This window comes from Giraffa tippelskirchi, chromosome 5 (assembly GCF_054371585.1).
Source record: "Giraffa tippelskirchi isolate mGirTip1 chromosome 5, T2T-mGirTip1v1.2.pri, whole genome shotgun sequence".
In the NCBI taxonomy this organism is placed as follows: domain Eukaryota; kingdom Metazoa; phylum Chordata; class Mammalia; order Artiodactyla; family Giraffidae; genus Giraffa; species Giraffa tippelskirchi.
In genome coordinates this window covers 40,329,676-40,353,006 of record NC_137279.1, presented here as the reverse complement: position 1 = coordinate 40,353,006, position 23,331 = coordinate 40,329,676, and the positions used below count along the sequence as shown (strand labels likewise).

At 39.9% G+C, this 23,331-nt stretch overlaps 1 protein-coding gene, 1 long non-coding RNA gene and 1 other non-coding gene across 4 annotated transcripts in view; 2 read left to right on the top strand and 1 right to left on the bottom strand.

Annotated features, from left to right (window-relative positions):
- Positions 1-15,623, top strand: part of FMO1 (flavin containing dimethylaniline monoxygenase 1) — a 28,933-nt gene extending 13,310 nt beyond the window's left edge. Inside the window, exons 3-8 of one of the 2 annotated variants that reach the window (XM_081489521.1) lie at positions 3,025-3,187; positions 6,773-6,915; positions 9,998-10,197; positions 11,938-12,293; positions 12,969-13,041; positions 14,853-15,623. In XM_081489521.1, coding sequence (XP_081345647.1) covers positions 3,025-3,187; positions 6,773-6,915; positions 9,998-10,197; positions 11,938-12,293; positions 12,969-13,041; positions 14,853-15,195 — 1,278 coding nt within the window. In that variant the 3' untranslated portion in view covers positions 15,196-15,623. The remainder of the gene's footprint in view (positions 1-3,024; positions 3,188-6,772; positions 6,916-9,997; positions 10,198-11,937; positions 12,294-12,968; positions 13,042-14,852) is intronic. The other variant, XM_081489520.1, reaches the window with a different exon arrangement.
- Positions 1-23,331, bottom strand: part of LOC145505996 (uncharacterized) — a 191,826-nt gene that overhangs the window by 36,832 nt on the left and 131,663 nt on the right. The gene's annotated exons all lie outside the window — the stretch shown is intronic.
- On the top strand, positions 4,552-4,656 carry LOC145508155 (small nucleolar RNA U13). Its single transcript, XR_014055410.1, has one exon. It is a non-coding gene; the product is annotated as a small nucleolar RNA U13 (small nucleolar RNA).

Below are 23,331 nucleotides of genomic sequence, written 5' to 3'. Positions count from 1 at the left end.
GCAGTCAGGAAATATTTCTTACCTATTTTGTGTTATCTCTTTCTCTGGGGCTCTATAAGTGAGAGAATGAACTGGCAAGACCAACAAAACCTGATTGGATTCTTTTTCCCCTTTTACTTACAATCACCCTAAGTAAATCTGGAGGTAGAAGTGAATATTCGGTCTAAGGATTCATGTGTAGAATTTTCTTAGTTTGCAATGCTTCCATCCAAGTATCCAAATGGACCTTAAAAATATCAAACTGCATTTTCAGTTTGGGCCAAATGCCTATACACAGGGACATTGAGAACTTCCTACCAGCTCCTGGGTTCTCCCTTTTTACTGTCCGTTTATAGAAATGGATGTGTGCACTGACTCATACACAAGAGAATCTCACTGTTTGAAGGAAAACTTTTCTAGATATCTTTGAAATTAGAAAAATCTTTGACATTGTTCTTCTCATTGACCATACCCACCTCCTTTCCCATTTTAGGGGAGGAGACAGGAGGTAGGTAGAAAGACAGAAGCAAATAAATATATCCTCTTCCTTTCTTCCTGTTTTTCCTTTCTCTGCAAGAAACACATGAAAATTCATGTGATTCTCTTCTCCTATTGCCCTCCCTATAAGAGGTAGGGATGGTTAGGAATTCATGGAGAATTACACAGAAAAAGTAACATGAGTGGCAAGATTGACCAAAACAAGTACCGTGTAAGATTCACATTCACAACCTTTAAAGTATTCCTGATCAAAATTAAATCACTATCTTGAAGAGATATCTGTACCTCCATATTCATTACAGCATTATTTACAAAGGCCAAACTATAGAAATAACTTGTGTCCATTGATGGATAAGTGGATAAAGAAATGTGATAGATGATTAATAGATAGACAGACAATGGAATATTATTCAGACATGGTAAAAAAAAAAAAATTCTGTCACTTGCAAACACATGGATGAACCTTGAGGGCATTATACTAAATAAAATAACTCAGACAGAGAAAGACAAATTTGTATGATCTCATTTATATATAGAATCCAAAAAATAAAAAGGGACCTTCCCTGGCAGTCCAGCAGTTAAGACTCTGAATTCCCAATGCAGGGGGCATGCGTTCAATTCCCAGTTGGGAAACTAAAGATTCCTCGTGCCCCCGAAGCATGGCCAAAACAAACAAACAAACAAACAAACAAATTCATAGAAATAGAGAACATAATGGTGGCTGCCAGAAGTAGGCTAGGGAGTAAGGGAAGGTGGTCAAAAGGTATAAACTTCCAGTTATAAGACAAATTAGTTTTGGAGATACATTCTATATTGTGTAAATCAATTCTGGAGATGTATTGGTAATTTTACCATACTGTATATTTGAAAGTTGCTAAGAGAATAGGATCATAAAAGTCCTTATCAGAAGAAAAAATTGTAACTATGTGGGGTGATAAATGTTAATTAAACTTACTGTGGTAATCATGTTACAATATGCACACATGTCAAATCATTAGGTTGTACACTTCAAACTTATACAGTGTTATATGTCAATTATATCTCAATAAAACTGGAGAAAATTAAAAGTACTCAAGTTTTCCAAAGAATATTTCATCCCACTTCCTTATTTTCCATGGGATAGAGTAAAAATAAAACAGTACCTTAATCGATGGATATAATCCACAAAAATATTTTTTAATGAATCAGAATTTCTGAACCTGAAGCAACTCCTTTGCTACCTGCTTTCCAAGCCTGTTTTAAAATTACTTAAAAAAAATATAGAACTGGATGTTCACCAAAGTTTTAAGAAAGTACACACAAGCAGCTGTCTGTGAGAGGTTTTGTTTTTCCTTCCTCTCTACACATTCCAAATTTTCAATGATAAATTTAGTATTTTCAAGATAAAAATAAATTTTATTTTGAATGATTTTTTAATTAGCTGAAAATTTATGTTTTAAAAAGACGATTGCTAATACAAATGTCAGACCCCAACAAGGGCTTCAAGTATGATAAACCAGACAGTGAATCATTAAGTGGGACTTGAGAAGTCTGTCTTCTTTGAAACCTGAAGAGGGAAATGAGGCAGCAAAGTCTCTTTTACGCTTTTAAATTTGACTTGTAAATTTCTTTTACATATTTTCTGAATCAGAACCTAGAACCCATGGACATACACGTACTCGAAGAGAAAAAAATAGACTACAGTTGACCCTGGAGCAACATGGGAGATTAGAGGTGCCAACTCTGCACAATGGAAATCTCCCATTTCCTCCATTTCTGTGCTGTCTCTGTATCCACAGTTCCACATCCATGGATTCAAATGCTTATGAATCCTGTTTGCTGTAATATTTACTGTTTTTTAAAAATCCACATATAAGTGGACCTGCACAGTTCAACCCCATGTTGTTCAAGAATCAACTGTATTCGAAATTCAGACAACTCCACAGAAATTCACCCATGAAATGAGCATTTTTCCATAGTTCCCTCAGTCTGGGCAAACTTCAGTACCATAGCCTATAAGGCCTTTCATAAGCTAAGATACTTGTAACCAGATTTATATTTTCAATTATATACTGCCCGTGTCTCATTAAAGGAACTGTTGAAAAGAAGTGTCTCTTGAGCCCCTTCGCTGTTCACCACTGAACAGCAGTTTCCGCTGAAACTACCACAGCATTTTTAATTTGCTATACTGCACGACAAAATAAAAAGTTTAAAGTTAAAAAAAAAGAGTTGTTTCTGTAAGAACTAGACATGGCAGAAGAAGAATTTTAAAAACACAGAAAGACCTAGGTTATAATCTTGGTTCTAGCATTCATCGTGAGACTTGGAGCAAACCACTTAAAATTTTTGGACTTTACCACCTCTCCTCAATACTCCTCTATAACTCTAAGTTTAGAATACTTCCATCTAGAAAATTGTGATGAACCTGAGAGCCCAATTCAATGTCTAGGGTTATGCTTATTATATTTAGTCTGTGCTTGAGAACATTTGAAATAATTGGCATGTCAGCCAGCAAGCCCTTTCTGGAATCTTGAAAACTATTAACCCTGTCTATGATTCTTTTTTCAGACAAAAGTCTGCAGTGTAAGAAAATGCCCAGATTTTACTGCCACAGGCCAATGGGAGGTAGTCATTCTGTGCGAAGGGAAGCAAGAGTCAGCCATCTTTGATGCTGTCATGGTCTGCACTGGTTTTCTTACTAATCCGTATTTGCCACTGGACTCCTTTCCAGGTATAGCCCTTTCTACAACTGACTTTAATTTGTCTTTTGTGAGCCACCCTGATACTGGATTGTTCTGGAAATAAATTCCTATTGATTTCCTCCATTAAATAGTTAAAGTAGTGAGGTAAGAGGGTTATTTTCCCTGACCAGAGCTATTTGGCCAGATTTTGGCTTTCATCAGTTTCAAACAAGTTATGAGTACCAAAGAGTAGAATGAATAACTATGAAGCAGTTTTATGCTTCACTGAAGTTCAGTGTCCATCTCTAAGTGACTGGCAGCACCAGAAAGCCTTCTAAGACACGGGAGGCCTAGACAGTTTGCTAGCCTCAGCAGTAGTGCATTGACAAAGGTGAGAGTAGAGGTCACAAGCATCAATCTGTGAATAAAGGAAAAAAATAACTTGATTTTTGTTTGTTTGTGTCTATGAGTCATGGCAGTTACCTAGATCAAAGGTTTATGGCACTGGTTAATAGTCACCAGGGGCATGAGTCTTGGGAGTCAAATTAAGACATCTTTGGGCCTCAGTTTCTTCTTCTGGCTTTTGCAACCATGATTCATTTATGTCAAATTTCAATTGGATTACAACTCAGAGGGAATAGAAATCCAGTGGCTTGGTTCATTTAATCTGCAGCAAAGGATTTAAAAAGTTCAAATTTTAGTGAATTTTTCTCTGAATCATCTAAATATGACTTGTAGTGATCACAAGGCTCAGTTCACAATTAACTCATCTACCTCCAATGATACTTAGTCTGCCCCCAGTGGTTACTGAAGTCAGGCAACGTTAAGGTAAAACACATTCTGAAAACTGTCATAGACTATAATCATTGAATTGGAAAGCAGTTCAGCCTTCTTCCTGGTGCAGGAAACTCTTCAGCATCCCTGAGAAAGACTCAACAGCCTCTGCTTGAATGCATTCAACTATGAACTCTTTCCACCTCATCCATTTCTTGCCTACAGAGAAAATCCCTGAGTAGGCAAGTTACTCCAACTCCCAGGTAGGAGTGCCTGGCACAGGATCACTCCAAGAATCCAGAAAATTTCATGCCATAGAGAGTAGACTGTGTTTATTGCTAAGAATACAGATGTGGATAAGACAACACATAGCTTGCATGAAAGGAATGAAAAGAGTTTTATAGGGGTCCAGTGGAGGAATCACAGTCTACATATTACCTGTAGTGACAGCAATACTCACTTTACAACAAATTCGTGTACTTGAAATGGTCCTGGACCTGCCCTGCAGATGTTACTCAAGTCAGGTCAGATTAGGATAAAGCATAGCTTGAAAGCAATGGAGCCAATGTGCTCAGTTTAAATAAGATGAGCTTGGGACCCAGGAGGTATAGATTCCAGGCTATACAATTAAGAAGCTATGATCCTTTTGTACTTCATGAGCGTGATGATTGGGTGTTGACGTTGTCGCGTGACATGTGCTCCCTCCTAAACCTTGTTAGGACACCGGCACATTACCCATCAGACATTAAAAAAAAAAAAGCTATATAATCTTGGGCTTTCAACTTAACCTTTCTAAGCCTCTGTTTTCCTTCCTAGAAACTGAGGGGTTTGACCTACCTTACCCAACAGCATATATCACAAATCAAGCAAACAGAACTCTACCGTATTTGCCATCCTTCTCAATATCCATATTACTAGCCACTACCAATTGCTTATTTCAAATCCATGGCTAAATTATTGTTAAGGAGCCTTTGAGCACTAAAATTTCATGACTTTAGACTTGAAATGGAGTCCTCCAAACCCCATCATCTCTCTCTCTGCCCCATAGCAGATTTTCTTACACCCTGGAGTAGTTGTTAATCGTCACAAAAATTAAATCCATTGAAGTTATTCAAAAAAACATGTCATGAGTTCTGGAGGCAATTCCCGAAGAAAGTGTTACAAAAAGTCTTAGTAAATATAATAGGTATTACAGCTGGAATAAATATACAACTTCCCAAGGTAACCTATTTTATTCATTCAGAAACCATATACATTCAGCTATGTTTACTAACACAGCCACTTCACCTAACAAAAGTTCTTGCTCTGGTCTCCTATAATATAAGTGGGGAAAGTATTAGTCTGATAGAAGACTCAGCCACAAAGTCTCATATTTGTCCACTTGTGATCCAAAAAAGCCTGATCCAGAGAGAATCTAAGATAATCTAACATTCACAGATAATTCTATTATTCTCATTAAACTTGTCCAGCTCTCCATTCCTGGCAGTTCTTGGATCCATATTGGGTCAAATATTGAGCTAAGTCAATATTTGAATTTTACTGTATCATTGCTAAATTCAAAATAATCTAGGTTGTGGTTGGGTTTTAACTGAGATTCATGTTAGATTTCTAAAGATTTAAGGTGAAATAAAGAGTTACTGGGCCTTGGTTAAGGCCCAGTAATGTACCACTAATGTGCCACAGCATCCATATCCTGAGAATTCTCTGAGAATCTAGATGTACTATCATATTTTCTTTAAAAAAAAAAATGTTCTTTGTATAGGATGTATTACTTTTGATTGTTTTATGCAACCTAAGAGTATTTTCTAAAACCCTCCACAAGCATTTAATGTTTCAGTGAGATTTGGCATCAACTGAAATGTCTTATCTAGTTCAAACAGCTCTGATCCCAGTATTACTAACATAATCCCTTTTTCTCTGAGCCAACTCTGGCTGACTCAGCAAACCTAGCCTGAGTTACTGTCAGTCACCAAGGTGAACACACAAGGATCTTTCAAATAGGGACCATACTTTTATTCCCTTTTTTAAAATAATTTTGGTTGCACTGGGTCTTTGCTGTGGCACTCAAGCTTCTCTTGTTGTGTCACACGGGCTTAGTAACCCTGCAGCATGTGGGATCTTAGTCCCCCGACCAGGGATCGAACCTGCATCCCCTGCATTGGAAGGCAGATTCTTAACCACTGGATCACCAGGAAAGTCCCATATTTTTATTTCTTATTTCCCATATCATCTAGCACAGTGTCTGGCACATAAGAGGTGTCCAAAAAGTTTGCTGAATAGAGTGGAAGCACTGACTCATAGTTCACTTTAACTTCTCTGCTCTTTCTCCTTGCTTATGAAAAGTTCTAAATAATTGAATTAGTAAATAGAGTATTTCTGTCCCATTCATTTCTATCAAATTTTAAAAAGTAATGACTTCTTGTACTTTAGCTTAATAAGTCTTAATGCCATGATTTTTTTTTTCTTTCTTTCCTTTTTTTTGTTTTTGTTTTTAGCAGAAAATGGTTTACTGCAGGACAAAGCAAAGATAGGTGGCTCATGCTCAAAAACTTTGAAATCCCCAGTGGGTTGGGGCAGGGAATTTTTTTACAGTGCCATGATATTTTAACTTAGCAATCATCTAGTAAGAAAAACTAGAGGGCCATCTAGTGAGATGGAGTAAGTATCTCCATTAAATAAATAATCACTCACCAATTTCTGTATCTTGCATAATTATGTATCCATGTTTCAGATTTTCTTAAAATTGAGTATGCTATTAAAACAACCTAAATCACCCATCAAAAGGATGTTATTAGCTGAATATGTGTGTTTCATTCACAGATCTTGTAAACATTCTATTTGACTTCCTTTTTTTTCTATAGGTATAAATACTTTTAAAGGCCAGTATTTCCACAGCCGAGAGTATAAACATCCAGATATATTTAGGGACAAGAGCGTTCTTGTTATTGGAATGGGAAATTCCGGCACAGACATTGCTGTGGAGGCCAGCCACCTGGCAAAGAAGGTATTCTTCTTGGTGTTACCTAATGAGGAGCATTATCTTAAGATGCATGCCTCAAGCAAACTGTGTTTGACACCATGATAAATGATGAAAGGAAAAAAAGAATTCCTAAAACACACACACACACACACACACACACACACACACACAGATTTTTTAGGTACTTTTTCCTTGAATGTTCATAAATGTTACTGTAAATTCCAGGTGTCATATTGTGTCATTTTTCCTCAAAAATTTGGGTTCTCTGACTTCCTATTTTTGCTATTTTCCCAGCCAAAGTGAGTTACAGGAAGCATCTGTTTCTTACTCAGTCCCATAGGTCAGAAAATTCTGGCTAATTTTTTCTTACTAAGATCTCCCATTTGCTCCCTTCTTTCCTTATTGATTGCCACCATCCTCATCAGGTCCACACCACCTCACATGGAATCTATTACACTGTCCTCCTCACAACAATTATGGAAAGAGTTACTATTGCTGGGGCTTGCTTACTCTGTACCAAGAACAGCACTAAAGGCTTTACTGCATGACCTCAGCCAATCATCAAAACAAGCCATGAAGTGGGTACAAGACTCCTCAACCACAAGTGAAGAAACTGAAACCTAGAGGTAAACAAGCTGCCTAAAGGCACTCCACCAGCAGCTGGTAGAGCCCGTCCTCAAACCCAAGTCTCTTCCATTCAAAGCCCCTGCTCCTAATTCTACCTTAAGTGCCTGTATTCCTACCCCAGTCCAGCCCCCCACACATGACAATCCATCCAGACCCCCAACCACCAACAAACAAATCCTCTGAAAAGCCTGCTCTCCTTATGACACTCATGTTAAAAAACTAACAACTCCTCCTTACCTAAAAAAAAATCATAAATTACAGGGCTCTCCATCACCTGGTCCAGATCTGCCATTTTCACTTTATCCTGCACTGCTTTCCCACATGATCATCACCTGAACGCTGACTGGTCTACTCTGTGACCTTTCCCACCCCCAAACCTCTGTTTTCCCCTTCATTCACACCATAGCCCTCCCTTCTGCAGTGCCTTCTCTTTTATTACAGTTTACATTTACATTCCCAGACACCTCTACCCAACACAAAATCATCTCTCCAGTATGAATTTATGTAATAATTGAAATTTACACTCCTCAGATGGCACTTTTAATTCTTGGTATTCCTCATTACCTTTTATAAAGTTTCTCAGTTGGCACTAGTGGTAAAGAACCTGCTTGCCAAATGCAAAAGACTTATGAAATGCAGGTTCAATCCCTGAGTTGCGAAAATCCCCTGGAGGAGAGCATGGCAACCCACTCCAGTATTCTTCCCTGGAGAATCCCCATGGATGGAGCCTGGTGGGCTACAGTCCACAGGATCACACCGAGTCAGACATGATTGAAGCAACTTAGCACAGCACGGCTATTACCTTTTATAGATAGGCAAAATAAATAGTATGTATGATTTATAGCATGTATTTTCTTTCCAACTACGCTATAAACTCATTGAAAGCCATTCAGGCAACAAATCAATATTAGTTGTTGAATTCTGCTATACCAAATGTTATGCCAGGCAGGGAGGATACACGGGAGAACAGAATAATCAAACAGGATTCCTGCTGTCATAGATGGTATAGTCATGGGGAAAACAAATGTCAAGTAAGTAAGTGTAAATAATTAGATCAATAATTGCAAGAATGAAAATAGGTATGAGGAAAAAGAATTGGGAGTGTGTTCCATTCTGGAACTTTAAGGAAGGAACTTCATGATTGATTGACTGATTTGGAGAGACTTGGCAATTTGGTAGAGTTATCCCGAAGGAAAGGAAAGGAGGTTCTGAAGCAAAAATCAGCACAGGCCCATTCACAGTGACCACCACATGTGAGTCATACATTACTACTTCTATTTCTCTAACCACTGGAAATTTCTCCAATCTGAAAACATGCTTTGGCATACACCATTTCTATATTGACAAAGAAACTCCCCTTGTTTCAGAATATAATTCATTTCTACCGAAATATCATATCTGATTCTGCATCATGATGAAGAAAGGCAGGTGCAAATATGTCTAATGTCAGAATTACTGATGTGCTCATAGTTTTTGCCACCATAAGGCTCCATCATATTATGAGGCTTCCCTGGTGGCTCAGATGGTAAAGAATCTGCCTGCAATGCAGGAGATCCAGGTTCTGTCTCTTGGTGGGGAAGATCCTCTGGAGAAGGGAATGGTTACCTACACCAGTATTATAAGGTCAAACAAAATGTATCATAAAAACACTAACACTGCAGCTATGGCCACCATGCCCCAGTTTATTGGAAGAAAAAACAGGCATTAAACCAGTTGTTTTGTATTTGCAAAGCAACAGACTGGTTGACTAAATTTTTCAATTTTTAAAAAGTTATACAGACAACTGCTTGTTGTATAGGTTCCAAAGCAACTATTAGCTTAATGAACTAGGTCAGCTGGTAAACTCAAATAGTCAAATAATCTGTTTTTAAAAAATCCACCAAAAGTCGTTGTATTACTGAATTTTACCGTAACTTCTAACAATGCTTTATGCTGAAACCCTTTTCGGACATCTATTGTTTTTTTTAGCTGCTCTGCACAGCATGTGGGATCTTAGTTCCCTGGATAAAACCCGTGCTTCCTGCATGGGTTTGATCCAGGAAGGCAGTCTTAACCACTGGACCACCAAGGAAGTCCCTGCAGACAACTTTCAGTTGCATCCTTGCCCTGCTCTTGTTTATAGTCACTAGCATACAAAGTTGTTATCACCTGTTCACTATCTTCTCACATGAGATTCTAAGTTCCTATGGGAAACCACAATATATAATTCACCATGGTGTCTAGCACTGAAACTGGCAGATAAAAAGTGCTCAATAATATGTGCTAAGACATTTTAATACTCTAGATACTCAAACCATTATCTCAAAAGAATAACTTTAAAGTGGGAGTTAGAGAAGCCAAAACTGTCTTGTTAGGAAGGTATTTATTTTGAGGGTGGCTGGCTATTTGGTGCCTTTCAGTTCATGAAACTTCTCTAATCTCTGACAGAACCAGCCCTGTTCACTGTGTCAAACTGAGTGACTTCTTTGATTGCTTCTAGGTGTTCCTCAGCACCACCGGAGGGGCATGGGTGATCAGCCGTGTCTTTGACTCAGGGTACCCATGGGACATGGTTTTCATGACACGATTTCAGAACACATTCAGAAATTCTCTTCCAACTCCAATTGTGAATTGGTTGATAGCGAGAAGGATGAACAGCTGGTTCAATCATGCAAATTATGGCTTAATACCAGAAGACAGGTAAACATGGAGGGTCTGCGGAAGGCTGTTAGGGAGAAGGGGCATTGGTCTTTCCAGCAACCATAATACAGCAACAAGACTGAGTATGAAGGAAAACTTCATATGAATTACTTAGTCATAATGGCTAACTGTTTTTAGTGCTTGGTAAGTAGAATTATGTGATACATAACTGTCAACAACCCTTTAAAGTAAGCCGTATAACCTCCCTTTCAGAGTGGGTATACTAAGACTTAGGGAAGTTCAGTCACTTGCCCAAGTTAATCTAGTACCAAGCGGACTCTGTGTCCTTGGCAAGTTACATAAACCTCAGTTGCAGCAATCAAAAGAGAATAATTTGTCTGTGACTTTGCCAACAAAACAACAGATTTGCCTATTTCACAGTGTGGGAAAAATTGAATCCTTCACCATCTTTCAAAGGACAGTGCCTTCTTCCCCTTGTCAAGATGGCCTTGATTTCAGTCTTGTCCTTTCAGTTACAACCCATTACTTAGACCATTAACGAGAACCAATGGTTTTATTTTACTTCCTCATTCACTGACTCTGTACAATGATATTCCATTGCCAGGGTAGCACCACAGCCTGGAGATCCTGTATGATCTTCCCCCAGATTCCACTCTGGACCAGGATGGATCAGGTGGCACCCAAGCCACCAGGGTTGGCAGGCAGCATCCTTCCTACTACATGTACTTCATTCCTCTGGGTCTCTTCATCCTTCTCTCATATACCTTCCTCTCTCCCTGCTCTTCTAGTCCTGCTATTGTCTCCATTTTTTTCCTTTCTTACATACCCTCTTCTGTTGCCTAACTCCAAGTCCCCTAGGAGTTTTAAACTTCACCAGAGCCTTTCCTACCATAAGCTTGATTTAGCCTGAATGGCCACTCAAAAGACTTTATTTAATCCCACAAAGCCTAGAAAATGTAAAAGAAGCATGAGGAATTGCAATATCTTCCCTGTTAGATTTAGCTAATCCTTTTTCATTTCCAAAGTTCTTAGAAATACACTATCTCATATGTTCTTCATCCTACCCAATCAACTAACAAGGATGGCAAGTATTAGCATCCCTATTTTACAGGTGAATAAAAGAAAGCCTACAAAGATGAAATGGTTTTCCCAAGCTCTGTTAAGTATAAACATTTTGCCACAAAGCCACCCTTACTACCTCCTGCTCCAGAGCTCCTTCCATTTTTATCACATTGTCTGTTTCTGTGCATTCACCATAAGCCCAAAATGACTCGGCTTACGTAAAATCATCTTGCCAAGCGTTTGCTTTGTGCTTCCAAAGACACAGCCAGAAAAGGGTGATTCCAAAGGCATATCCAGAAAAAGCTAATTCTGCCCTTGTTCCTTTAAACACATGCATGTTTTCCTTGTACAATTGCTTTCGAGGAGGAAAGAGTTTCTAGCATTTCTCAGCAGATAGAGAAGTCCCTGGTTTCCCTTGTGGTCCTTCAGCATTCAGCTATCTCTAAAATGACAGGGATAGCTGAATGCTAGAATTCAGCAGGAGAAGCAGAGCTAGAGAAAACTCTGACCTCTTTCTCCCCAGGCTTCTAAATTCTTGTAAACGGTAAGCATGGTGGCATCATCCTTCTTGGTCGTTCATGAATCCACTCCCACAGTACTGTCACCTCCAGCCTAGCTGAGGGGCGAGTCGCAGAATGAAGAGAAGAAGGGGAGGAGGAGGGAGGGCTGGCTGCATCGGTCCCTGGCAGATCTCTTCTTTATCCATGTTATATCTAGGGTACGGCTAAGAGAACCTGTGCTAAATGACGAGCTCCCAGGCCGTATCATCACTGGGAAAGTACTCATCAAGCCAAGCGTTAAGGAGGTGAAGGAAAACTCTGTCGTATTTAACAACACCCCAAAGGAAGAGCCCATCGATATCATTGTTTTTGCCACTGGATACACTTTTGCTTTCCCCTTCCTTGACGAGACTGTAGTAAAAGTCGAAGATGGCCAGGCATCGCTATACAAGTACATCTTTCCTGCACATCTACCAAAGCCAACCCTGGCTGTCATTGGTCTCGTCAAACCTCTGGGCTCCTTACTACCCACAGGGGATACGCAAGCTCGATGGGCTGTTCGGGTCCTGAAAGGTAAGTGTATAAGAAATAGGAGAACATGGGAATTCCTTGGCAGTCCAGGGGTTATGACTCCTCATTTCACAGTGGAGGGCTCAGGTTCAGTCCCTGGTTGGGGCCTAACATCTCACAAGCCACATGGTGTGGCCAAATTACAATAAATTAATTAATGTAAAAAAAGAAATAATAGGATATATGTGTTCAGTTTACCATGTCATTTTAGATACTGGAAATTTTGAGATTTTTCCCATCTCCCATCTAAAATAATAGAATTTTTTAAAGCAAATCCATCTATTGTTCACTGAATTACAATATCATAATTAATTTGTACCAATACAAACACAAAATATAAATCACCGATCAAAAAATATCAGCTGCTATTCTGATTGAATCAACTGGTTCAATTAACATTTTAACATTTTAAAAGCTCAATCAATTGAATGACAAAATTCAGTCAAGCCAGTTGTGAGGTACTGTCGCATCAAATAAGTAGTGAGGGGATTTCATTCTTATCTCTTCAACTGGTGGCATAATCACCAGGAGTTAACATTACTCTGCTAACATTTCTGCCAAAAGAACAGATGACTAGCTGGGTACTAGAAATAAAAGATGTGCAGTAGTAAACCATCTTTGCCTGCTAAGTAAGCACTGAAGTTACATTGCATGTTTGTTTATTTGTTTGCTTTACAGGTGTGATTAAGTTACCACCACCAAGCATAATGATCAAGGAAGTTAATGAAAGGAAAAAACGCAAGCCCAGTGGGTAAGTTAAGTGCTATGCATTCTTTTTGAATCATAACTAAAACTGGTAAAGCAAGAGCAAAGAATGGTGAGAGTTACACTGGAGAAAAAAGAAGTGGCTAAGACTCAAAGGGGAAAAAAAAAAAGACTAAGCTAATCTGTTTAAGGAAAGAAAGGAAAGGAAAACTGAGGTTTTAATGTCCTAAACCATCACCTTAGACCATGGTCATCTAGCACCACATGGAGACGTGGAGTTTAGATTCTAAACCAAATGTAATTAATCCTTATCTACCAGATATCTACACTTCTATCCATAATCAGAAGGCAAACTGTTGTGTTTACCCACTCTGACACCAAAGAGTCTGCTCATTCATTCATTCAGCAAATCTATGTTCAGCAAATCTATGTTCAGCTCTATTGTTTTTATTCAGACGGCCACTCTAGAACAGGAGTCAAAACAGGGCCAATGAACCAAATTTGCCAACCACCTATTTTCCTGTTTTAAATCATTGGAACGAAGAAGATTTTATGACATGTGCAAATTACGTAAGATTCCGATCACGGTGGCCATAAGTAAAGCTTTATTAGCACACAGCCCCACTCAAGTTTGGGCTTCCCTGGTGGCTCACTGGTAAAGAATCTGCCTGCCAATATGGAAGACACAGGTTTGATCCCCGGGTGGGGAAGATCCCTTGGAGAAGGAAATGGCCACCCACTCCAGAATTCTTGTCTGGGAAATCCCATGGACAGAGGAGCCTGGCAGGCTACAGTCTATGGGGTTGCAAAGAGTCAGACACGACTGAGGGACTAAGCAGACTCAATTTACATATTGTTTAAGACTGCTTTTGCATTAGGACAGCAAAGTTGACTAGCTGACGTAGAGACTGTAACATGGCCCTCTTAAACCTTAAGTATTTAGCATCTAGCCTTTGGCAGAACAAGTTTGTCGGCCCTTCTCCAGAGAGAGGTCTCTGCTTGTGCTCTGCTTTTTGGCTACCAAGAAGGCCCAGGGACAGAGGAAGGCAGACGGCCAGCTGGGAGGGACTCTTGCTCTCCCCAACTCCTAATCCTAAAGCACCTCTGATTTTCTCTGTTTTACTGTTTATCTGTTTCAGACTTTGACATATATTTTTCACACGGGAAAAAGAATGGGTTTGTGGCGAGAAAAAAGTCTTAAAATCACTGCATTTAAGAAATACCACTTTTCTCCTTCATATATATTTCCAAACTTCAAATGTTGTTCTATCCTTGTCAAAGTCCTAAATCCCAAAATGATAAAAGCACTTTCAGTGTCTCTTCTTTATCCTCAACCTGGGATATGATTTGATCTCCATTATGCAATTCTAGTATAACATAAATCAGTAATTAGAACTACATGAAGCAAAAGCTTTTGTCACTTTGGTCAGTCAAGGGATTAATTAATTAAGGATTAATACCAGCATTACACAGAATTTCACCCTACTGAGTTTCGTGATTTTTCACATTATACAAATCAAGCAATAATTGAGTTTTAGGAAGATTTAGGAATAGTAAAATTATATAAAACCTTTTTTTCTAGAAACTGCTAATCATTTGACAATAGAACTAAAGTAATACTAGATTCATTATCAGCGTTTGACAAACCATATGTACAGAGTGTTTTTTCAAAGGATCATCTTGTGTTTAAACAATACCATGAGACCATTAGACAGCTATGGGTATGGAGGGAAGAATACAGAAACCAGTTCAAATTTTGCAGCCTCATTGTTTACTTCTGGCACTTTTACTTGTTCTAAGATTACCATTATTTAACCTTTTTGTTTTCTCCTTTATCCCAATCTTCCTTTTCTAAAGGTTTGGCTTGTGTTACTGCAAAGCTTTGGAAACCGATTATATCACATATGTAGATGAACTCCTGACCTCTATCAAGGCAAAGCCCAACCTGTTCTCTCTGCTCCTGACGGATCCATGCCTGGCTTTGGCCATCTTCTTTGGCCCATGCACACCGTACCAGTTCCGTTTGACTGGTCCAGGGAAATGGGAAGGAGCCCGAAATGCTATCATGACCCAGTGGGACCGAACATTCAAGGTCACCAAAACTCGAATTGTACAACAATCCTCGTCTCTCTCTCTAAGCTTACTTAAACTCTTCAGCTTTCTAGCTTTTCTTGTGGCCACTTTCCTGATTTTCCTATAAATAAAAAATTACCTAAATAAACTGTCAAATGCACAGAGTAGATGCACAGTGATCTCGTTCCCTCACTGCAACAGCTTTGCCTTCATGCTGCCACTGCTGCTGCTAAGTCGCTTATCTGAGCAATGAAAGCCACCCCTTCCCCTTCCCTGGCTGGCCCGAGGGCCCACTAGTATTCCTGAGTGTCTCCCAGCTCCACCTGATTCTAATGCTAGAGAAATATAACCAAGATTTCTGTGCATTTGAAGGCTGCTGGAAGGTTCAAGGTTTATTTTAGAAGAGAAAGTTGTCTCAGACACCACTCTAAGCAATTAGACCTCTTTCCTATTTTCATAGATCTCAATTAAAACTCAATATTTCACGAAAGATTTGGTTGCACTAAAATGGCACTCTTATGGTATCAGCTGATTAAAAATAAAAAGAAAGCAAAAGCCTAGGATTATTTTGAGTGGTCTTTAATTCTCTTTTTTAGAGTTGGGAAAAAGAGAGAAGGGGATGAGAAGTCTATTAATAAAGACCATAAAAGGATGGGAGGTGTCAACGACTTGGTTGGAGTGTTTCTAAAGGAATGTACCTGCCTAGAAGTGCCCAACCCCCTTGAATGCACTCTTCAAACAAACAGGGTCTTCAGCTGACATAAGAACAAACCCAATCAGATCTATTCCACAGAAAGCAACCACTTTCACCCACTCTTGGAACCGGTCTCCAGCACCCAAAGGAAAAACACCTTCCACTCACATACACCTTTACAACTCTGCTTAAAGAAGCAAACAGCTGCCTCTCCTAAGAGCCAACCAAATCCAGTTGGAAAAGACAGAGCTGAGAAGTCTTTCACAGAGAGATAATAGGAGAAAGAAAAGACAGGAAAAGAATAGCAAAGGCAAACACCATGTCAAAAGCAGTTTTTGACCAAGCTATACCAACCCTGGATCCTCTCTCACAGTTACACATTTGAGAATGTGACTCAGCCATAAAAGGTGTTGCCTTCATATTATCTCGCTGAGGGGCTTAGATGGCAAACTTCACCTCACAGAGAGGCCCATGGTTTGCACACTGGAGGAAATTCAAAAACTATGGAATCAGGAGTAAGTGAGTTGTATAGGTAAGTAGAGATGCAGTTCATGACTCTTCCACTCTGGTCTGCTCTTCCAGCTCCTCTTTTTTGTTCCATTTTTTAACACTTCTAACCTATTTCACTTCTTAGCATATGTAATATTGTGATATGTAATAACAACTGTATATTTGGTCTTCCTCCTCATTTCCAGCACAGAACTCCTAAGACTCTTGAAATCTCCTAAGTAATGAGAACGTAAAGATATCTTTTGTTAATGAGGTGACTTTTGGAAAACACCTAAAGATGGGGGCCAGTCACCAGAAGAACCATCCATGTGATTAGAGGATTGGAACTTCCTTCTGACCCCTTTGATCTGTGGGGAGGGGAGAGGCAGGCTGGAGGTTGAATCAATAACCAATGGTTAGTGACTTAATCGGAGAAGGTAATGGCATCCCACTCCAGTACTCTTGCTTGGAAAATCCCATGGACGGAGGAGCCTGGTAGGCTGCAGTCCATGGGGTCGCAAGAGTCAGACACGACTGAAGCGACTTAGCAGCAGTAGCAGCAGCAGTGACTTAATCAATCATGTCTATGTAATGAAACCTCTGTAAAAAACATAAAGGATGGGGTTCAGAGAGCTTCCGAGTTGGTGAACACATAGAGATTCAGGGAGAACGGTCCCCTTCAGAGGACATAGAAATTCCATTCCCTTCCCATCTACCTTGCCCTGTGCATCTCTTCTATCTGGCTATTCCTAAATCATATCATCCTTTTACAATAAACTAGTAATCTAGTAAATAGAATGCTTCTCTGAGTTCTGAGAGCCAAACTAGTTCACAAAAGCACTCATTATTTTAGCAAATTGCTTGAACCCAATTAGGGGCTCATTGAAACTTCCTACCTACAGCTGGTTCTCAGAAGCACAGGTGACAACTTGGGCTCATGATTGACATCTGAAGAGAAAGCGATCTTGTAGGACAGAGCCCTTAACCTGTAGAACCTGATACTATCTCTAGGTAGATAGTGTCAGAATCGAGTTCAACTGTAGGAAACCCAGCTGGTCTCCAAGAACTGCTCAATGGTGTGGGGGGAAAACCCACACACACACATTGGAATTGGAAGCAGAGCACTTAATATAGGAACTCATAGTGAAAAATTGCTCTGCTGAATATAATAGAAATGACTCTGGGAAATGCTTTTCTCTCCCGTGAAGCAGAGCTGACACGTTAGCATTCCTCATGAAGTTGGCTGGGAAAATTGGGTACCCAGGGTGAAGCATGGCAAGGTAAACTATCCAGGCAACCATGGGGCAAACTATGGGAACACAAGCTGGAACCTGAATCTAATCTCATCTGATGAGCCCATTGTGCCAAGAGACTGAATACACAAATTATACACAGATTATTCCCAAACCATCTACAGCAATAGAACTCTGACCCATAACCTCTGCAACAATCATATTAGAACACTCAGGACCAGGACTTGGTCAGTAAGTGCCAGCTTCTCTAACTCTTGCCCTGGTTCCAACTCAGGAACAACAAAGAAAATCAAATACAATCCCCAACCAGGCACCTGTGATGCCTTGCTTCTCATTAGCCCAACTCCACTTTTCCCATGCCAACAATCTCTAATAAGAATATGTCTGAATCCCTCCCATTTTCTAATTTTTTAAAAAATTCCCCTTCCTGCCTTTGAATCTCTGCCAAACATAATGATGGTAGCTAAGTTTCTTACTATGGCAAGCTCTGTCTTCATGGAGAAGTCAGTACGACACAATTTAACAAGAAACAGACAAGGAAATATCAGTTGATTACTCCAAGGTTGTTGTTGTTTGTGGTTTAGTTGCTGAGTCGTGTCCGACTCTTTTGTGATTCCCTGGACTGTAGCCTGTCATGCTCCTTTGTCCATGAGATTTCCCAGGCAAGAATTCCCGAGTGGGTTGCCATTTTCTTCTCCAGGGGATCTTCCCGACCCAGGGATTGAACCCATATCTCCTGCATTGGCAGGCAGATTCTTTACCACTGCATCACCTAGGAAGCCCCTAGTCCAAGGTAACAGAGCTAATAAGTGGCTGAGTGAAGACATGAATCTGCAAAACATACACCCAGGGATCTTCTTAACTCCAGCTTTTAAGCCTGTGGTTTCCAATGTACAAATGACTTCAGAATTCTTAATAGTGATATCATGAAAAGTCATATTACAAGGATATTGCTCCACAAAAGCATCCATATGTCTCCCTTTCTCACTGCCTGAGTGTGTGTACAGACCTGCCTCTCTATCCAAGCACATCTGCCCTGCTGTGTCTGGGATTTTGCAGCTGATTTCCTCCATGTAGACCACTATGTTTCTGAATCTCCACATGAATCTTTTTCACTGTTCATCTCTCCCTCTTCTTCTCTGACAATGACTATTCTAGACCTACTCTGTGGCCATAGTGTAGAACAAGTTCAAAAGGAAGAAGGAGTCTCATTCCTCACCTTGGAATTAGTCCATAAATCATACTGGGAAACAGTATGTCAATTATAGTTTTATAGAGTTTCCAAACAAGTCTCAGAATCAAAATTAGATAACCTTGAAAGGAGTGCTCTTGAAAATGCTTACTCATTTATTTAACTGTGAAAGAAGAAAACAAATATTTATTGAGTACTGTTTACTTTTAAACTGTGCAATTACTTATCAGTTCAGTTTGGTCACTCAGTTGTGTCCAACTCTCTGCAACCCCATGGACTGCAGGACGCCAGGCTTTCCTATCCATCACCAACTCCTGGAGCTTACTCAAACTCATGTCCATCAAGTCAGTGATGCCATCCAACCATTTCATCCTCTTTTGTCCCCTTCTCCTCCTGCCCTCAATCGTTCCCAACATCAGGGTCTTTTCCAATGAGTCAGCTCTTCGCATCAGGTGGCCAAAGTATTGGAGCTTCAGCTTCAGCTTCAGTCCTTCCAATGAATATTCAGGACTGATTTCCTTTAGGATGGACTGGTTGAATCTCCTTGCAGTCCAAGGGACTCTCAAGAGTCTTCTCCAACACCACAGTTCAAAAGCATCAATTCTTTAGCACTCAGCTTTCTTTATAGTCCAACTCTCACATCCATACATGACTACTGGAAAAACCATAGCCTTGACTAGATGGACCTTTGTTGACAAAATGATGTCTCTGCTTTTTAATATGCTGTCTAGGTTGGTCATAACTTTCCTTCCAAGGAGTAAGTGTCTTTTAATTTCATGGCTGCAATCACCATCTGCAGTGATTTTGGAGCCCAAAAAAATTCTACATAATTGCCAATTGAATTGTACATCATTACATATTGAAATACATTTTTTCAATTACTGATTGAAACACATCCCAAGTATAAAAACAAATGAATTTAGTTACTGTTGCCCGAATGGTCCAGGAGCAAGCAAGGAGAATGAAGACAGAACACAAAATCTGGTGCAATGGTCAGGGGACCTGCAGCCTCTATTGGACTGATGTGCAGAGTCCACTCTGAGTCCAGCTTTTATTTCTAATTGCTGACTACAGGACTTTCTCAGACTTTATCTTTCTCAAGACACATGCTGTGTTGTTGATCACCTACTCATAAATGCCATGGACTACAATGACATAGTCCAGATCTCCTTGTGTTTATCCCAGGCCATTCCCTTCTGGGCTAGTCTTGGGAACAATTAGCAAGTAGGCAGTGTTCATGTCTAGTGCTGACCCGGTGTTCCAAGGTCCATGCTTTCATGATCCAAATCATACTCTCTTCTGGATCTGGCCTTGGGGTTTGTAACAAGGTGATTATTCTTAAGAAAAACATGAAAGATAATCATTAACATAATTTCTTAATATATGCTGTTTTGCCAGGTGCTATTTCTGTGAAATTTCTCAAGGCTGTGAAAGTACATTATTAGGAATTCCCACTACAAGTTAGGTCCCAGAAACCTAGCAAAAGCGAAAACATATTAAACACTTTGGCCTCTGGCACATCCTTTAAATCAGAAAGACTGGTAAGGCATTTCAATTCAAGGGTAATTTTACATTGTCAGAAATTCTTTTTAGTGTATACAAATAGTACCCCCTACTGGACCTATCTTTTTTTACAGTCCAACACTCCAGATCTTTCAATATATCCTGCTGTAGGGGCTGCTTAGAGAACTGAAATGAGTGCAGAAGTCCTGCCACTTACTAGCTGTGTGAATCTGAGCAAGTAATGTACTTTTCTGAAGCTACAGTTTTCTTTCCTATTGCAAAGAAGTTATAACACATCCTACCTTGTAGAGTCTCATAAGGATTAAATAGTGTAATCCACCATTCCAGAAAGAATGAAGAGATGGAGTCAAAGCAAAAACAACACCCAGTTGTGGATGTGACTGGTGATAGAAGCAAAGTCTGATGCTGTAAGGAGCAATATTGCATAGGAACCTGGAATGTTAGGTCCATGAATCAAGGAAAATGGTAAGCAGTCAAACAGGAGATGGCAAGAGTGACATTGACATTTTAGGAATCAGCAAACTAAAATGGACTGGAATAGGTGAATTTAACTCAGATGACCATTATATCTACTACCGTGGGCAAGAATCCCTTAAAAGAAATGGAGTAGCCATCATGGTCAACAAAAGAGTCTGAAATGCAGTACTTGAATGCAATCTCAAAAACAACAGAATGATCTCTGTTCATTTCCAAGGCAAACCATTCAACATCACAGTAATCCAAGTCTATGACCCGACCAATAATGCTGAAGAAGCTGAAGTTGAACAGTTCTATGAAGACCTACAAGACCTTCCAGAACTAACACCCAAAAAAGATGTCCTTTTCATTATAGGGAACTGGAATGCAAAAGTAGGAAGTCAAGAACGTCTGGAGTAACAGGCAAATTTGGCCTTGGAGTACACAATGAAGCAGGGCAAAGGCTAATAGAGTTCTCCTAAGAGAACGCACTGGTCACAGTAAACACCCTCTTTGGACAACACAAGAGAAGACTCTACACATGGACATCATCAGATGGTCAACACCGTAATCAGATTGATTATATTCTTTGCAGCCAAAGATGGAAAAGCTCTATACAGTCAGAAGAAACAAGACCAGGAGCCGACTGTGGCTCAGATCATGAACTCCTTATTGCCAAATTCAGACTTAAATTGAAGAAAGTAGGGAAAACCACTAGACCATTCAGGTATGACCTAAAGCAAATCTCTTACAATTATCCAGTGGAAGCGACAAATAGATTCAAGGGATTAGATCTGATAGACAGAGTGCCTGAAGAACTATGGACGGAGGTTCGTGACATTGTACACAAGGCAGGGATCAAGACCACCCCCAAGAAAAAGAATGCAAAAAGGCAAAATGGTTACTGCATGTAACATACAGTAAATATTCACATAAAGGTAACTATTAATAAACTCACAGACTCTGTTCCTTATCTTCCCCCTTTCCTCACTGCCTAGTTCAGGCCCATTTCATTTCCTGTCTAGGTTACTGATTCCTATTCCATTGGTCCCTGTGGCCCCATCTCCCCACCCCCCTACAGAATAATGTGAGGGTCTCCACATTCCCTGTAGTGATCATTGTAAGAGGAAATCAATTAAAGAGCTTCTGTGTTGTCCCCGTCCTAGTGAAAGTCTCTCTGTCGTGTCTGCCTCTTTGTGGCCCCATGGACTGTAGCCCACCAGGCTCCTCTGTCCATGGAATTTCCCAGGCAAGATTACTGGAGTGGGTAGCCATTCCCTTCTCCAGGGGATCTTCCCAACCCAGGGATCAAACCCAGGTTTCCTGCATTGCAGGCAGATTCTTTACCATCTAAGTTACCAGGGAAGCCCAGTCCTAGTGCCCACTCCCAATCACTGCTTCCCAGTGTAGACAGTTTCACATGAAAGCTGTGACAACTGAGAAAAACAACACCCTCCAGAGTTGTCCTGTCCTTAATAAGGTATATCATTATTTTAAAACAGTCTCTAACTCCAGAGCATTTTGATTTTTTTTTAAAAAGTCTACACTTAGTCCTTTCTCTTCAAAAAAAAAAAAAAAAAAAATACTTGCTAGATAATTAAAAATAGATATCAAAATTTTAGGCCAAAAGGGAAAATATAATGAGACAACTAGCTTGAATCAATAGGATAAGACTACTGAGCATATTTTCCTACAGAGTAAAAGTTATACTATTTAATTAGGTCATATTTTTATTTCTGACATCTGTTTTCATGGAAGTGCAAGCAGACTTATAAAGAGTGTAACTATGATTAGTCATGGCTAGATTAGTAAACAGTGAAGGAGCAAGAGCAGTATGTGAATGGAGAAAGAAACTAAGCCTCGGATTTCCCTGGTGGCGCAGTGGATAAGAATCTGCCTGCCAATGCAGGGATCACGGGTTCAATCCCTGCTCCAGGAAGATTCCATGCACCCCAGAGAAACTAAATCCACAAGCCACAACTACTGAGCTGGCACACCTAGAGCCTGAGCTCCACAACAAGAGAAGCTACTATAATAAGAAGTCCATGCACTTTTGCTGTGTCCAGCACAGCAGCTAGGGATCGAAAGTGGTCAACGCACAGTTTGGGAAAAAGAAACTAGAGACAGAATTAAAGTTTTAAAGATGGGACCAGGCGACTCAAGACCTCTTGGGTCAAGAGCCCTGTTCCTCAGAGCCACATGATTTTTATTTAGTGTCTTGGCAAGCAGAAAGTATCTGTTGTGTTATGATGAAGTCAGCCTCCTGTGTCCCTGATCACGACTCCCATTTTATTGATTCCTTTAAACTAGCTTTGTTATTTTCTCATACAAGGGCTATCACTTAGCTGGAGGTCATAGACCTGCATATGTCTTGGGAAAACATCTTAGTGTGTGCACACGCAGTGTTCTGAACTTGTGCTGACCTGGTGTTCCAAGGTCCACACTTTTTCTTCCTTAGCTTAGCAGGATATGAAAACCCCAACTGATCAACTCGATGTACTTTTATTTGGGTTATGCTCTATTGCTATATTTTGCTTTTATTCCTTTCCCATGGTGATTTTCTCATGGCTTAGACTGAGCAACAGGCGGCTGACTATTAACCACTGCGTATCCCCCTTTTTGTTTTTGTAGCAGAAGATGTGTTGATTCGCAACT